Below are 15,902 nucleotides of genomic sequence, written 5' to 3'. Positions count from 1 at the left end.
TCGCGGGCTCGCTGCGCTCGCCACGCTTTGGGTTGGCGTCTATCGTGGGCTGGGGTTAACGCGCTTAAATTTGGGGGGGGTTGGGAATTTTTTTCATTGAATCCAATGTAAAATTGGGTCCCAGGGACCCAATTTACATTGGATTCAATGAAAAAAATCGGGTCAAAAATCGGTCGGTCGCGTCGATCGCATCGCATGCGACCAAATCGCATGCGATGCGATCGACCCGATTTTTCCGACACGACCACCCCGATCTGAATCGGTGTGGCCGTGCTAGGAAACAAGTACCAAATTAAATGTGTAGAATTGGATTAACCTTATAATAATATGGTACTTGTTTTGGATAAAAATGTTTTTGTGACTCATTTTTGGATTGTATGTGAAATTCCCTTTTTTTTGTTGTTGTTATGCTGTGTTTCAGGGGCTAAATCACAAATTTACTAACGTTTAAAACTAAGCGCCAAATGTAATTGCTTACATGTTCGGCAGCTGTGCAGGATGCCGGTCGGCCGGACTCAGACTTTTTTTAAAGGGGCAATCACTTAAAAGGAATAACCATACCTGGTCAATGATTGCCCCAGAGTTTGGCAGTCAACGTGTGTTTTTGCCACTGACACACAACACCAACTTACAGTAAATCAAATTAAATGGATCAATGTCAACCTTTAGAAAATACATTATAGCACAACGTGTGTACCACAAATGAACACTGATGTAATTGTACAGAGACTTTATCCATGCATTTATCTCCCCAAGGGGCCTATATACAGTATTATATGTCAGGCTTTTAACTGATAAATAACTATGACATTTGGATTGTTTAGCTCTGATTTATTGGAGCGATTTAACAATGTTTGCTTGATGATACAGTGATATTAAAATAGACTGTCCCAGCCAGGGGCTGTTTAAGAGAGGAAAGGGTCCGTGCACAGCCTTCGCCCAGGCCCCCACCTCTCTGAGTGCATGCAGAGGCGTAACTATAGCACCGCAGCCCCTGCGGTCGTGGGGGGGCGCTGTGCATGTGGGGGCGCCAGTGCTAAAGTTAGCCCCCTCCCGTCCGCCGCTTGCCGCCCGCCAATCTGTCTTCAGTGGTGGTCATTCTTCTGCTAGTGAGACGGACCACAATAAAATGTCCGCCCCATATAGCAGACTGCTCTCTAAAACTGTCTGCTGTTTGGGGGCGGACATTTTGTGTTGGTCCGTCTCCCATAGCAGAATAATGAAGCCAGCAATGGAGCCGGGACCAGCAAGACAGGTAAGGCTGCGGGCGGGGGATGGGGGGTGCGGCGGGGGCGCCCCCCATTAATGGCGGGGGGGGGGGGCGCCCAATTCATAGCTACACCACTGTGCGCATGGGCAGGTCTCCAGGAACATGGTGTCTGCACCTCATTGCTGGAAATATCTCTATTTACACGTAATATTTATTATATAATCATTAGTTCCTTATATAACGCAGCATATTCTGTTGCGCTTTACAATAGGAGACAGTATACAACAAACTGGGTATTTACAGACAGTCAGAGGTATGAGGACCCTGCTCGCAAGCTTACAATCTCTTGGGAAATAGTCATTGATACACAAGGATAGATGTTCTTTATTGCATAAAGTCCACCAGAATGCAGAGCTTCCTGGTGTGCTGCATGATACAGTGACCCAGCAGTTTGGCCAGGGGTGAGGAGGATGGAAAATGTGAGACAGTACGAGGATATGTGTAGCCTGTACAGTGGGGATGTGATTAGATAGGAACGGTATATAAAGGTTATGTGGGGGTTCTGGAATTTGATAAGCTTGCCTGAAGAAATGAGTTTTCAGGAAACGCTTGTAGGTTTGGAGACTGGAGGAGAGTCTTATTGTGTGTGGGAGAGCATTCAACGTAGTGGGTGCAGCCCGAAGAAAGTCCTGCAATGGGGAATGGGAGCAAGTAATGAGTGTGGATGAGAGACGCAGATCTTGTGAGAAGCAAAGATGACGAGTTGGAAGATATTTAGAGATTGGGCCGTGTCTCTGAATGCCTTTCTGCTGTTTCATCCTGGATGTTATCTCACCACCTCAAACTGAATATTTTAAAAACAGAATTCATTATATTTCCACCAATAAATAGTAGTTACCAACCAGATATCTCTATCGCTGTTGAGAATATGACAATCACCCCTACCACTCAAGGTCGCTGCCTAGGTGTCATCCTTGACTCTGAACTTTCCTTTGTACCCCACATTCAATCTTTCTCGAAATCATGCCATATGCACCTAAAAAACATATTCAAAATTCTCCCTTACCTTATACAAGAGACTGCAAAAACTCTAATCCATGCTCTCATCATCTCACGCATTGATTATTGCAATAGTCTCCTTATTGGCCTTCCAGTACAGACTCTCACCACTACAATTACTACTACTATTACCAGTGAAAGGGTTACTGTGCCATTTTCCTGGTGATTTCTGTCATGCCAATGGTCTCAGATCCCTGTAGCTACCGGATAGTGATCCTAAAATCCCTCTACAGCAATACTGTAGCCCACAGGCTACACACAATGATAATGCCAATAATTAGGCTTAGCTCTAAAAATCTATGTTGGCAGATTGGGAGACTCTAGTAACTGGGAGAAATAGTGATTGCAGGAGGAAGTATTAAGGTCCCCATACATTAGGCCTACTTGTCCGAAGGACAAGTCAGACCTTATTTCCCCGGGAGAGCTTCCTACGATTTGGCACGTGATGTGCCATTTTTTACATGGGATAAATCGCATGTAATTCCTGGGGAGCTGCGGGGGGCAGGAGGTCCGGGCTTTGGGTGCAGCATCGCGCGGGGAGCGAATTCCGCAGTGTCCGGCAAGTGCTGAGCGGACACTACAGACAGCGGCGGCAGAACGTGAATTAAAAAAAAATAGGCCTGCCGCTGATGCTTCACCGCTGGCACACACCTCCGGATTGGACCAACACATCGTGGGTGCTAAAAAGCACCAGCCATGTGTCTCTGATGGGTCCGATCCAAAAGATTCAACCTGCAGCAGTTTCAATCTTTAGGGTCCGACCCGATGCGCATGGGACTGCGCATCGGATCGGATGTGGTGTCAAACACTTCCGATTTGGACCGATATCTCGGCCTGATCAGACTTTATATGGCATTGTCTATAGGTGACAGCAAAGCTACCATTAGAAAACTGTAGGGCCTAGAACTGACAAAATAGGCAAGGCACCCCAGCCCCCCACCCGCAAAGGCGAAACAAACTGTGGCACCCCCCTCCAGCTGCTCGGCCCCCTCACCAGCAGTGACATCATATAGTCACTATCATCTATACCAGGGCTGGGCAACACCGGCCCTCCAGATGTTGATGAACTACAAATCCCAGGATGCTTTGCATTAGTTTTGCGATGTGGCCATGCTGAAACTGATGCAAGGCATGCTGGGATGTGTAGTTCATTAACATCTGGAGGGCCGGTGTTGCCCAGCCCTGATCTATACGGTGCCCCCTAAGTGTCCAGGCCTGGGACTGCAGTCCTGGTAGTGCCCCCTGATGGCCACCCTGGGTAACACTCCTAGATATACTTAGGCAATTGCTAATTTGAAATAGCACAAATCTATTGCTGCAGCTGTGTGTGTGTGTGTGTGTGTGTGTGTGGGACTTTATGCTAATGTTATTATCAGCCCATCGATGGTCAACAATAGTAAATAATCTTGTCATCAATGATGAATAATGGTGGAGGAGATATGATATGTGAAGACCACCACCGTTAGGTTGACCATCGATAGGTGGTTTTAGTATGCATCAGAGACTGACTCATCATAGACAGTCATATGGTCGACCACTCATGGTCGACAGTCAAAAGCTAGACACGGTCAAAAGGTCAGCAGGGTCTAAAGGTCGACAGGGTTAAAAGGTCGACATCAATAAGGTCGACATGGTCAAAGGTCGACACTGAAAAGGCTGAAATGTCAAAAGGTCGACATGAGTTTTTAATGTTTTTAGGGTGTCTATTTGGACATAGGTCGACATGGACACTGTCTAAGTGTACCGCGTCCCCTCGCATGGCTCGCCATGCTTCCCTCCATTCCTCCTCCATGCCCTAGTGGATGGTTGGGCAAGAAATATGTCGGCTGAACACACGTCGGCTGAAAATGTTGTCAAAAAATTGCATGTCGACCTTTTTTCATGGCGACCTTTTGACCCTGTCGATCTATTGCCTGTCGACCTTTCTTATGTCGACCTTTAGACCCTGTTGCCCTATTGTGTGTCGACCTTTAAAACCTGTCGACCTTTTGACCCTGTCATCCAAGTGGTCGACCATATGACTGTCTATCATGAGTCAGTCTATGATCAGTCCCAGGGCCGGAGCGCCCCAGGCGGGGAGGGGGGGGCACCCCGGCGCTCAATCACTTACCCGCTCCAGGGGGGGCACCTGCCGGATCCAGTGATGGGAGGGGGGGTGTACGTTCCAGGGGGAGCTTGGCAGTAGGCGACGCTCCCCAGGGAGGGGGGCGGCTTGCTGGGTGATGCGGCACGGTTGGGGACCGGCTACAAACTGCCGCCCTCCAGCGGCCGGCGCCCTAGGCAAATGCCTATGGCTGCCTAGTGGTGGCGCCGGCCCTGATCAGTCCGGATAAACGACAGGTATCCGGACTGATAAAACCTATGAACACTCGGCAACACTTCCTGACACTCAGCAGCTGGTATAGAGCAGAATAAGGCACAAATATCCTCAGTAGCTATGGGAAGCTGTCAGTAGCCTCGGCTCACTCAGTAGTAGTGCCAGCCCTTAGTAGCAGCAGATGGCATGAGTAAGAATGCCTTGCCCACATATTCCCTATTCTTATATTTATGTGCCACGTAATTATTATACCAACAGAAGTCGCGTTTTGTTCGCGCACATTAATGTCGGTAAAATGCTGGACACAAAACTATTTTTATTTTCCATATCATTTAATAGTTATAATGCGAGGCTCTAAAGCATGGGTCTTCAACCTGTGGCCCTCCAGATGTTGTGAAACTACATGTTCCAACATGCGTTGCCACATTTTTTCCTATAACAGCATGCCAAAGCTGTCAGGGCATGCTGGGACATGTAGTTCCACAACCTCTGGAGGGCAACAGGTTGAAGACCTGTGATCTAAAGCATAATCGGTAGCTAAATGGGTGTAGAGTACACCTAAAAAAAACATGCAGACAAAATGGTACTTGTTTCCTAGCAGGGCGCCCAGTTTTCTTACGTCCGCGAACGTAGTGAAATTGCATCGCATCGCATTATGTTATAGTAGCATGCGATGCGATGCGATTTTCCCCCTGCTCACATTGCTCAGTAAGCCAGGACTCTCTCGTCAAAGCGAAGGCCGCGGGGAGAGGGAGGCAGCTGATGACATCAGCGACCCACTCCCCAACAGCCGAGGGAACACCTGCATTTTCTGTGTGACACCCAGAAAACACCAGTGACACGCCCCCAAATGCCCGCAGGGTGTCAATCACCCTGCGGGCAGCGAGCGAAGGTTAGCCTTTAATGTTGTGTTCAATTTGGGTGTGGAGCATTAGGTGGACAGTGTCTAGGTTGATAGTTAATGGTGACCATGGAATAGATCGACACAGCAAAAAGGTCAACGTGCATTAGATCACAAGCAAAAGGTCCATGGAAAAAAAAGATAGGCACAGGAAAAGGCCAACATGAGGTTTTTTCTTTTTTTTGGTGCGTTTTTTGGCAGATGTCGATATGGACAACATTTGAGTATACCGCGTCCCCTTTGAGCACTATTATACATGTGCATACACGCTGAGCGGCTTTCCCCCTGCCCGGTGCTGTCAGCGGACGGCTTTGCGTAGCACAGGGCAGTGCTATGCAAAGCCGTCCTCAAAGCCGCTCATCTGCTGGTATTACCAGCAGATGAGCGGCTTTCCCAGCAATGATGCGGGAGTGCGCAGCAGCGCTCACCGCTCATCGCCAGGGCATACACACTTTGCATCTTTGAGCTGAAAGTCACTCAAACCTGCTGTTTTGAGTGACTTTTAGCTCAAAGTCGCCCAGTGTGTATGGGCCTTAACAGTACAGATGGTCTATAGTATAGGCTGTTTTAAACATTTACATAAGATAATTGGTCAAGAAAAGGCTAAACATATAATAATAATAATAATAATAATAATAAATAAATAAATACACAAACATAATAGAACCAGTACTGCATTTTCTAAGCTCACAATCTCCCACTTCATGATAAGGCTCCTGTTTCTTCCTCCTGGCAGCTACTCTCTGGTCTATTGCAATGTTTGAGGGCTCAGATCCACACATACAGTAAATGTGGTAGAAGAAGCTGGTACACTGGGCATGTGCAGCAGCTCCGCTCTATCCCTTACACTGCATAGATGTGTTGGGGGCTCTATTGATCATATTATATACCAGTGCTATTGTTGGCTTAATTTAAGGCACTTGCCAAGAGGAGGGGAGTTTCCGGGCAACCCCCCCCCCCCCCTCCCCTGTGTTTGCCTATGTTATCGCCAGCTATGTGATTATGTGATGGCCCATTGCGGCTCTCAAAATGTAATTATATGTTAATTAATTTATGCATTTTCCATGAAGACATTTTCGATTGCACAATAAATTGTTTGAGGCGTATGTGAACTGACTGCACCGTGCAATATCCAGTAAGCTTACAACAGCCAAAATACGATCTCCCTCCTAAATCTTCAGCAATCATTAACATAATTGCATCCAGTCTGACCACATATTATTCTCCTGAATCTGTCACTGAATCAATTGAAGTTTTTAACAAATTATAGCAGCAACTGTTCCTGGAAGCCAGGTCGTTTAGTAGTATCGCTGGTACATCATGTCAGCCTACATTGCAGTAATAATATAGGATATACAGTCAATTATACTGTACACTGACCTGGAGATTACCAGGCAATAAGCAAATCAGTGCAGTGATATTTAAATCTTATTAAGTGGACTGAAATTGGCATGGATGATCTCATTAATTGAAACACTACCCAACCCACAGGCAGTGGCAAACGCAGGATTTTTAGAGGGGACTTCCCAATGTAATCCAAAATCTCCCACTCTACAGCGCATTGAGTAATGATGGGAGTCTGGGGGAGTGGTGACCTCCCTGAAAACAATTAATATATAACAGTACAGATGGTCTATAATATAGGCTGTTTTAAACATTTAAATCAGATTTAATTAAAAGATTAAACATAAAATAAATAAATACACCAACGTAATAGAACATATTAGAAAGCAATATAAAAGTACTGCACTTTCTAAGCTCACAATCTCCCACTTCATGGTAAGGCCCCTGTTTCTTCCTCCTGGCAGCTGCTCTCTGGTCCAGTGTGATGTTTGAGGGCTCAGATCCGCACATACAGTAAATGTGGTAGGATAAACTGGTACACTGGGCATGTGCAGCAGCTCTGCCCTGTCCCTTACACTGCATGATGTGGTGGCAGCTCTACTGATCATATTATATACCAGTGCTATTGTTGTCATAATTTAAGGAACTTGGCAAAAGGAAGGGGGTTTTCCAGCCCCACACATTTTGCTGGGCGGAACATTTTACTCCTTTTCACCCCCTTAGGAGTCAGATAAAAAAAAAAACCTTGCTTAGTGGCTACAAATAACTGTCACAGTTCCCACACCACCCAGCAGGTCACATGTTCCAGGTCAGCCAGAAAGTGCACAGGCAGAGTTCACCAACTGTCACAATGGAGATGCATTGTAAATGGCAGGCAGATGTTTTTCCACATATCTCCAATATAAAGGAAATAAGGTATTTGCAACCCATCCGAATCTCGATAGACCGTGGATGCTCCCGGTACGCTGTGCGCATGGTCATCTTGCATAGGATAGACTTCGCTGGCTGTACATCGGGTGATAGACAGGCAAGGAGCATTTCGAGGTGGACCCCTAGAGTTTCACGGCGTGCCCACAAAATAAAATGCATTGCCGGGGGTGTCCCTGCAGGTCGGGCTGCTCTGACACCTGTCACCAGGGAGAGGAGAAGCAGCTTCCCTGCAAGTAATAAAAACTGGAACAGTCCGGACCACACGGGGAGGCTGCAATCTCCTCTTCTCCGTGTCCCTGGTGAAAGCTATCCAGGAGCCCCCCTGGACTGGACATCTCCCGGGCACAGCGAGCTACAGAATGCAGAGAACGATCTACCGGACATCAAACTCTGCATTCTGGAGCTTGTAGTATCCGGTCCGGTGTTCCGGGGTCTTGTCCAGGTCCGGTTTTTACTTAGTCCCCCCTTGAATTATTTTACTGCTTTACCCATAAATAATCTAGACAGATAAAATCTTATATTTTTTTTTTCACAGATATTTAAAAAGTATGATTTTCCTTATAATGTTATATCAGTAACATTGTCCATTCTTAAATATCCTTGAATTAAACATGAAAGCCATTATTAGGATGATTACAGAAACTGCTTTGCAACAAAAACAAGTCAACAGCCAGTATAGAAATATTCATAAGACTGAATATGTCCCAGAGGTCAGGTGAAACATCATACTGTGTAGCCAGTGGTAACCACTAAACAATCGCACCAGGTAATTCTAGATGTTCAATACAACTTACCTGAGTAGGTAAAGATGCCAAGAGGGCGAGAAAGGACATTGATACAGATCCAGCATTTCTCACGGATCTGTCTATTGTTAAACTGTATGAGGGAGGGAGAATTTGCCCTGTTGGATATATTTCAGATGTTCTTAAATGTTCGGGTTTAAGAGAGCCATAGCACACCCGGAGAGTTATCATTTACTATAACAACTATTAATAACAGTATTAAAGAAACTGCACTTATTAACATCTATTTAGTGCCATCATATTCTGATGGGACTTAGCAATTGGAACCAAAACAGTAATAGAACAGTAAGAAGACAAGACTGGGCAAAAAAACAGACAGACAAAAAGGTATGAGGGCCCTGCCCGCAATCATATATAGGATCCTTGAAATTATAAGCACACTTGTCCATGGGCTACCCATCAATTTTAAAGGACACTGCAATTGGTCAATGGTATTTCAGCACAATTTGCCAGTCCTGTGGTAGCAAATTCTGCTGAAATACCATTGAGCACCAGCTGTTCTAAAAGAGTCTGAAACAGTGGTGGAACTTGTAGGTGGTGGGCCCTGATGCAAGAATATCATTTGGGCTCCTCTCTTCCATCCCAACTCAAGTCCACAATATGCAATAGAGCAGTGGGTGACAGGGAGCGGCAGAGGGTGACAGGGAAAAACAGTGGGTAACAGGAAGAGGGTGACAGGGGCAGCAGTGGGTCCATTAGTCTTCAGGGGCTCCAGTGGAGGTAGTTCCCCTCTGGCCTTAAGACCCCCATACATTACTTCGATTTCCCTGAGGGGACCGGGTGAGCAACAGGAGGATGGTGCCAAGAGGCAGGAGGACGGCGGACTCCCCACCTCATCTCCTCAATCCGACTTTTTTAGTTGGATTGCGATTGTCGGAAACCTGTCTAATTTAGCCCCGTTTCCGTCAAAAGCGCGCGGATTGGGGGCTATTCCTCCAATCCACGTGGTTTCCGACAGGTCGGAGCAATCCGACCTGTCAAAACAAAAAGATTGAACAGATCAAATCATGGATTCGACTAAAAAAAAAAGCCGGACGCTGCCTTTTTTTTAGACAAACAGCAGTTTTCAACTCTAATTGAATATACCCCTAAGGCTTCCTAATTTTCTAATGGTGATAATCAAAGAACATTAATTACAAATTGCTTTATTACATAAATAACACATCTTAAAAAATATTTTTAGTTTTTTTTAGTCACTTAGTAGCACCAAAAGTCCATGCGTGAACTGGCTGTGTCCTATGACAAGGGCCACCCTAACATATAGACAGACTGGGAAACTGCTCAGGGCCCCACAATTCTAGGGACCTTCGAGCAAGGATGGGAGGTGGTCACACAATCATAGCGGCACTACCTTCCTCCCAGCCTGCAGCCAGATCGTGATTGGCTGTCAGCATTGGTGTATGCCATTGGGGTTCCAGAGCAAGTCTCGAAGTTTTTTTTTTTTTTAAATTAACGATTTACGGTTGAAATCAGAAATAAAAAGCTGCAGTGATTTCTGTTCACTAATTAAATAGCAAAACGCCACAGCTGTGGCTAAAACCATGTGCCACAGGTTTTTTTTTTTAAATCTCTCTCAAGTAATTGAATTTGCCCTTATAGGTTGCTCTCCTATCCCAGGTGCTCACAGTCACAAAATATTACCAGTCAGTGGCTACAGAAAGCTACAATATGAAATAGCGACAGTGTTTATAATTTAAACATGTATCGGCTGTCTCCAGCGAATCAGCAGTTGCCATTCTGACAACAATAGCATCCTCACGCTAATTGAAAAGAAGAGTCACAATAGTTTGACACTGCTAGGTCTATGTGCATGCTGTTTTGTGTTGGCAGCATTTTACTGACAGGCTGAAATAAGATCCGGTGTATGGAAAGTCATCCACAATACAGAGAGTACAGCAAACAACCCACACAGTACCTCGCACTCAGTCAATTCATCCCATACTGATGAATAAACCATTCTGGCATTCATAGCTCAAGCATTTAAATGAAGGCAAAGGTGTTGCATGTATTAATGACCACCATAAACTGTATCACATTGCATAGAATGGAGTAAATCATATTGCCGTACATAAAATGCAGGGAAATTGGGTAAACACCACTGGCTGTGCATTACTGCTGTCTGATCAATGAGCTCGCTTGTTCACAGCATGTAGTGTACCCGGAGCAGAGGTGCTGAGCCATAGTCTATGTATCTACATCTCCATCTTATTGGACTGTAATAGAGAGTAGTATACGGGAGCCTGGGGCGACTGGAGCCCTTACTCAGGCCCTGGCGTTCATGGCATTGGGGGGAGGGGGGTGTCATGGCATCAAATGGGACATAGATTTTCTTCGCTGCACTCTTAGCCCATAGATGGGCCAGGGCCTGGTTACTTGCTTGTACCCACCTCTAATGTGGGTGCCCCAGCAAAAGGAGGTAGGGGCAGATGTACTAAACCTTGGAGAGTGATAGAGTGGACAGAAATAAAGTACCAGCCAATCTGAACCCTAACTACAGGGCTGGGTGTTCAAACATCCCGCCCCCCTTCCCCGTGCATCGCCAACATAATTATCGCCCATGCTCTAACATATGCGATAATTATGGCAAAGGACAGCTCTTGCGTTAAAAGCTGTCCTTTGCGGTGAGTCAGTGGGTCCCACCGGGATTCGGCGGCTCTCCCCTCCCATACCCTGCAGGAGGAGGTCACCGGATCGGGCAGCACAGCTCTGTGCTGCCCGAACAAAGGTGAGGGGGGGTCGGTGCGGGGAGGCGGTGGGTCGCATTAGAAGCCCATAGGCTTCTAAGGGGCATCGCCAGATTTTTCTGTCGACGCCCCCCCGTCATGGTAACCCGGCGGGGGATGCTTAGAGCATCCCAAAATGTGGTAAAAACCCGATTTTTTAGTTTAGAGAATCTCCCCCACATCCTGTAACATGGCCATTAGGAGCAGTTTAAATGGCATGCCTAACAAGGAAGCTGGAAATGGGCAACATTTTTCAGTATTATCAAATAATGGCAGTTGCAAAATGCTCTCTGGAGAACATCCGGAGATGACACTACATAACAACATCATTCCCGAATGACATCACAATGTACAGAGCTGATAAAGCTGGATACAGCAAAGCTGATAAAGATTAGAGTCAGCAAATAAGGCATGAGATTTAAACTGTGTGAAATTCTATTACAGCAGCTACTTATCTGTAGTGTGAACAGTCTGTTATATGAGCAACTACATCACACAGTACAGAGAATACGGAAGTGTAATACTTATAAGGTGCAGTGGCGTAAGATTGTCCTAGTTGATCATTATATTGGTGCATCATTTTCTCAATATACATCGCTTCCATTTTATCAGTGTTTGAAACTTGATACATCTGGCCCTTAGAGAAATAAAGTGAGTGAGAGATAAAGCACCGAATCAGCTCCTAACTGCCATGTTACAGGTTATGTTTGAAAAATGACAAGTTTGGAGCTGGTTGGTTATGTAATCTCTCTTCACTTTATTTCTCTCCAAGTCTTATTAAATATAGTAATTTGTACTAAGCCTCAAAGAGAGAGATAAAGTACCAGCCAATCGGCACCTAACTGTCATGTTCAAGCACGTATTTTAAAAATCACAGTAGCTGGTTGGTTGGTACTTCATTTCCACCCACGTTATCTCTCTCCAAAGCTTAGGCCTAGACTGGAAGGTCGATAATAAGGTCCATTAGGTGTACAGTACATGGACGCAACTAGAAATTTGGGGCCTGTACACAACATATGCCCACTTGGATAGTAAATAATGAAAAACTCATGTGCACCTTCGGTCAATGTCGAACTAGGGTATGTTCACCATTCTTAGGTGTCCACCCAGGGACCACATAACGATAAGTACATTATGAAGCCATACTAAGCTTGTACTTTATGGCACATTGGCCCAGATGTATCAAGCTTCAACAACTGATAAAATGGAGAGTGACAAACCGCCAGCCAATCAGTTCCCGCCTGTAATGCTACAGGCTGGGTTTGAAAAATGTCAGGCAGGAGCTGATTGGCTTGTTGTTTATCACTCTCCACTCTATCACTTTTTGAAGCTTGATACACCTGGCCCATTATTTCCTCCGACATAGGGCCTCATCTGCCAACCCCATGGTCAGCGGGATGTCATGCCGACGCTGTTTCCTTGTCTGTGTCGGCTGATCCGCAAATGATATGCTCAGTCGGCACCTGCCCAGCAGCCAATATTAAATTATCTCTGGGAATAATGTTCAACTGACGTCAGCTATGGACACCTATTGTATTATATTAACACTCAGCATATTCTAAATAACACAGTCTGAAAGTCCTGATCATACATCACTGAATCTGTCTTCTGCATGTATGGAAATGGATTATTGTTCTCTTATCAGGGGTAAATCAGATCTACCTGTAATGCATTGGTTGTTATGTGGGTTGAAACGGTGAAACATACAGATCAGATTAATGTCTCCAATATGGGTTAAGACCCGGCCCAAGGGTTATATGTAAGCAGTGGCGTAAGTTCATCCCATTTGCCCAGAGGCAAGATAAATATTGGTACCCCCCCAAATAGCTCAATCAGTAAGGTGTCTGTGTCAAGTAGGACAGGTCATTGGGATCTAATACAGAGTGTGTCACCTGCAAAAATTATTTTAGAACCCAGTCAGCCACATTAACAATATCAACTGCTTTCAATTAACCGATTCAAACTTGAAAGGGAGGAGAGGTGCCCTTTTGAGTGCAGGAGCCCGGTGGCAGATGACTGCATTGCCTCCCAGAGTTCTGCCACTGTATGTAAGCATTGCACATCTGACAATACCTTTATACTGCATCACTGGCTGCTCTCTCAGCACGTAAGGTCATTGCTGCCAACTGTCCCTAACCCCCGAGAGCGCTGTCCTTAATCATGCCCTGACCTCTGAACATGAACTGAACGGAACCAATCGTCATCCTTAGAAAATAATCATTTTCTTTTCTATTTATTTAGTTCTAGATTTTTTATATTATTATGGCAGAAAGGTTTTGCAAACGCGAAACAACCCCAGAAACAAATGTGTGACACCTTTCCAATTGCATTCCGTGAGCAAGTCACCATAGGGCTTGTGTAAATGACTGTCAGTAAGACTGAGAGACACACATGATCTATGCAAGGGCAGAAGAAAAATATACACATTATTATTACATAGAAAGGTATTATTAATAAAATACCAACAAAATACAAATCTTTGTCTTTCTTTCAGCTGTTACGGAAATGTAAATAGCAAAAAAAAAAAAAAACTAGGGGGAGATGTATCGAGTTTTGGAGAGTGACAAAGTGGAAATGTTGCTCAAACCAACCAATCAGCTTATAACTGTCATTTTAACCCTTTGAGTACCAGCCTCGCTGTAAGAGATGTTGACGATATCCACTAAAACTGCTCACATTTGTTATATAAATTCCACTACAGATTTTATGTAAAAAACTAAAGATGATATTTCCTATGTAAGGAAAACATTACAGGCCATTGTGATGAATGCAAATGTTTGCTTGGCAATTTTCACCCCTATTTTGGCAAATTCACTCGGCACTCAAAGGGTTAAAGACTCAACTGAAGAAGCTGATGGGATTCTTTGGTCAAATTCCCCACGTTATCACTCTCCAAGGCTCGGTACGACTCATCCACGGCATCGACGAAAGAGCGAAGCAATATACTTTTGGGAACAGGGTATTGCTCAGTGGATGAAACAGTCACAGGTCCTCCTACAGCCGACACATACAGAGTTACACGCTCTACTGTTAGTGGAACCAGCCGACGAGACCGATAATCCAATAAATTATACATTTATATATTATTTAGGTTTTGTCAGAATGTAAGATCGCCAAATACTGTAGCTGGCATCACAGGCCGCCTATAACCGATTACACTAGAGAGGGCGCAAGAAACTTTCTTTTGGACATTATACACATATAAGTGAAAAATAAAACCTTTTTTTTTTTATCTCCAGTAAGATCCTACACTGCACTTTTGCATTTTTGTACATATGGCTCAGACGAAAATGGACATAGGCACAGATTTGGAAAGACAAAATAATGTGGTAAATTCCAGAGGTCAGAAACCATATACTAAATATACCACAAGACAGTGGCGTAAGTTCGTCCCAGTTGCCCGGAGGCAAGATGTGTATTACACCCCCCCCCCCCCATACATACACCAAACCGTATATTAAGTTTATACTGTATGTCTGTTATGAAATATAACAGGCAAATATACAGTATATGTATACAGTATATCTATATCTAGAGAGAGAGATAGAGATAGAACACATATTTCAGAACGCCAGAAGTGATATCAATGGCCTTCAGTTAATGGATTTAAAATTGCAGGGGAGGAGAGGTGCCCCCTTGAGAGCAGGAGCCCGGCGGCAGATGACTCCATTGCCTCCCAGAGTTCTGCCTCTGCCACAAGATCAGCCGCGTAGCTGCACATAGTTTATCACCTACAGAAGTAAATTAGCAATGGGAGAACTGGTGCAATAACACGATTAGGAGAAGGGGCGATGATTAAGCTAATGCAGAATTTATCTGGTCACCTGGCCGCCGTCTCCACATTACGCACCCAGCTGGCAATGCAGAATTGGGGTGCTTATAGAAATGCTTACCAGGTACCAAACGCCGAGGATAATTGTCCCTGTGCGGACATGACAACACAGGCAACAGCTGTTGGAATAGAATCGAGCCCATGGTGAATGCATCTTCATATCTTTCCTCTGCTGGATAACCTCTCAGCCAGGAATTGTGATCCTCAGCGCCGCAGACACAACAATTTGGCTTTTCTTGCTGAGAAGCAGGGATCCGGATTCCTTCAGTGCATGGAAATTGTCGGCAGAGCTTCAGCACCACAGGGAAGGACAACACAGGCACACAGTCATAACTGCAGGCTTTTCCTATACAGCACTAACACTACCACTGAGTCTATAAGAAGAGATTAGCAGGAGATCACAGGCATCCTGCAAAAGCTGTGTGCTGACACTCTCTAGTGGAGAGGAGGCTGCATCACAGAGATGATGCACGGTCTTATTAAGGTGCCAGGGATGGATTAAGCCTTCGGGTGGCCCGGGTCACTTTAGACAGGGGGGCCCCCTTCCACTTGTCATTACTGGCTGCAAACTGCACAGGAGAATATTACACTGTCACAACACAGAGTAAAGGCAGTATAAACTTAAAGCAGGTGCAGGACGTATGATCTCCGGTTCTGATCTGATGCACACTGGACCGTGTATCAGATCGGATGTCAGACACATCCAAATTGGGCTCGATCTCGGCCTGATCCATCAGAATCAAATTGGACAATTGTATGGGGTTGTTTAGTGTATGGGGGCCC

At 45.2% G+C, this 15,902-nt stretch overlaps 1 protein-coding gene across 1 annotated transcript in view; it reads right to left on the bottom strand.

The window, feature by feature from the left end:
* Positions 1–15,514, bottom strand: part of LAPTM4B (lysosomal protein transmembrane 4 beta) — an 80,403-nt gene extending 64,889 nt beyond the window's left edge. The window contains exon 1 of the mRNA XM_083187012.1: positions 15,181–15,514. Coding sequence (XP_083043138.1) covers positions 15,181–15,279 — 99 coding nt within the window. The 5' untranslated portion in view covers positions 15,280–15,514. The remainder of the gene's footprint in view (positions 1–15,180) is intronic.
* Between the last annotated feature and the right edge of the window lie 388 nt (positions 15,515–15,902).

The sequence above is a fragment of the Crinia signifera genome, chromosome 5 (genome assembly GCF_055691185.1).
Source record: "Crinia signifera chromosome 5, ASM5569118v1, whole genome shotgun sequence".
NCBI classification, from domain to species: Eukaryota; Metazoa; Chordata; class Amphibia; order Anura; family Myobatrachidae; genus Crinia; species Crinia signifera.
Note: the sequence above shows the minus strand (reverse complement) of the source record. Positions and strands in the feature narration are given on the sequence as shown.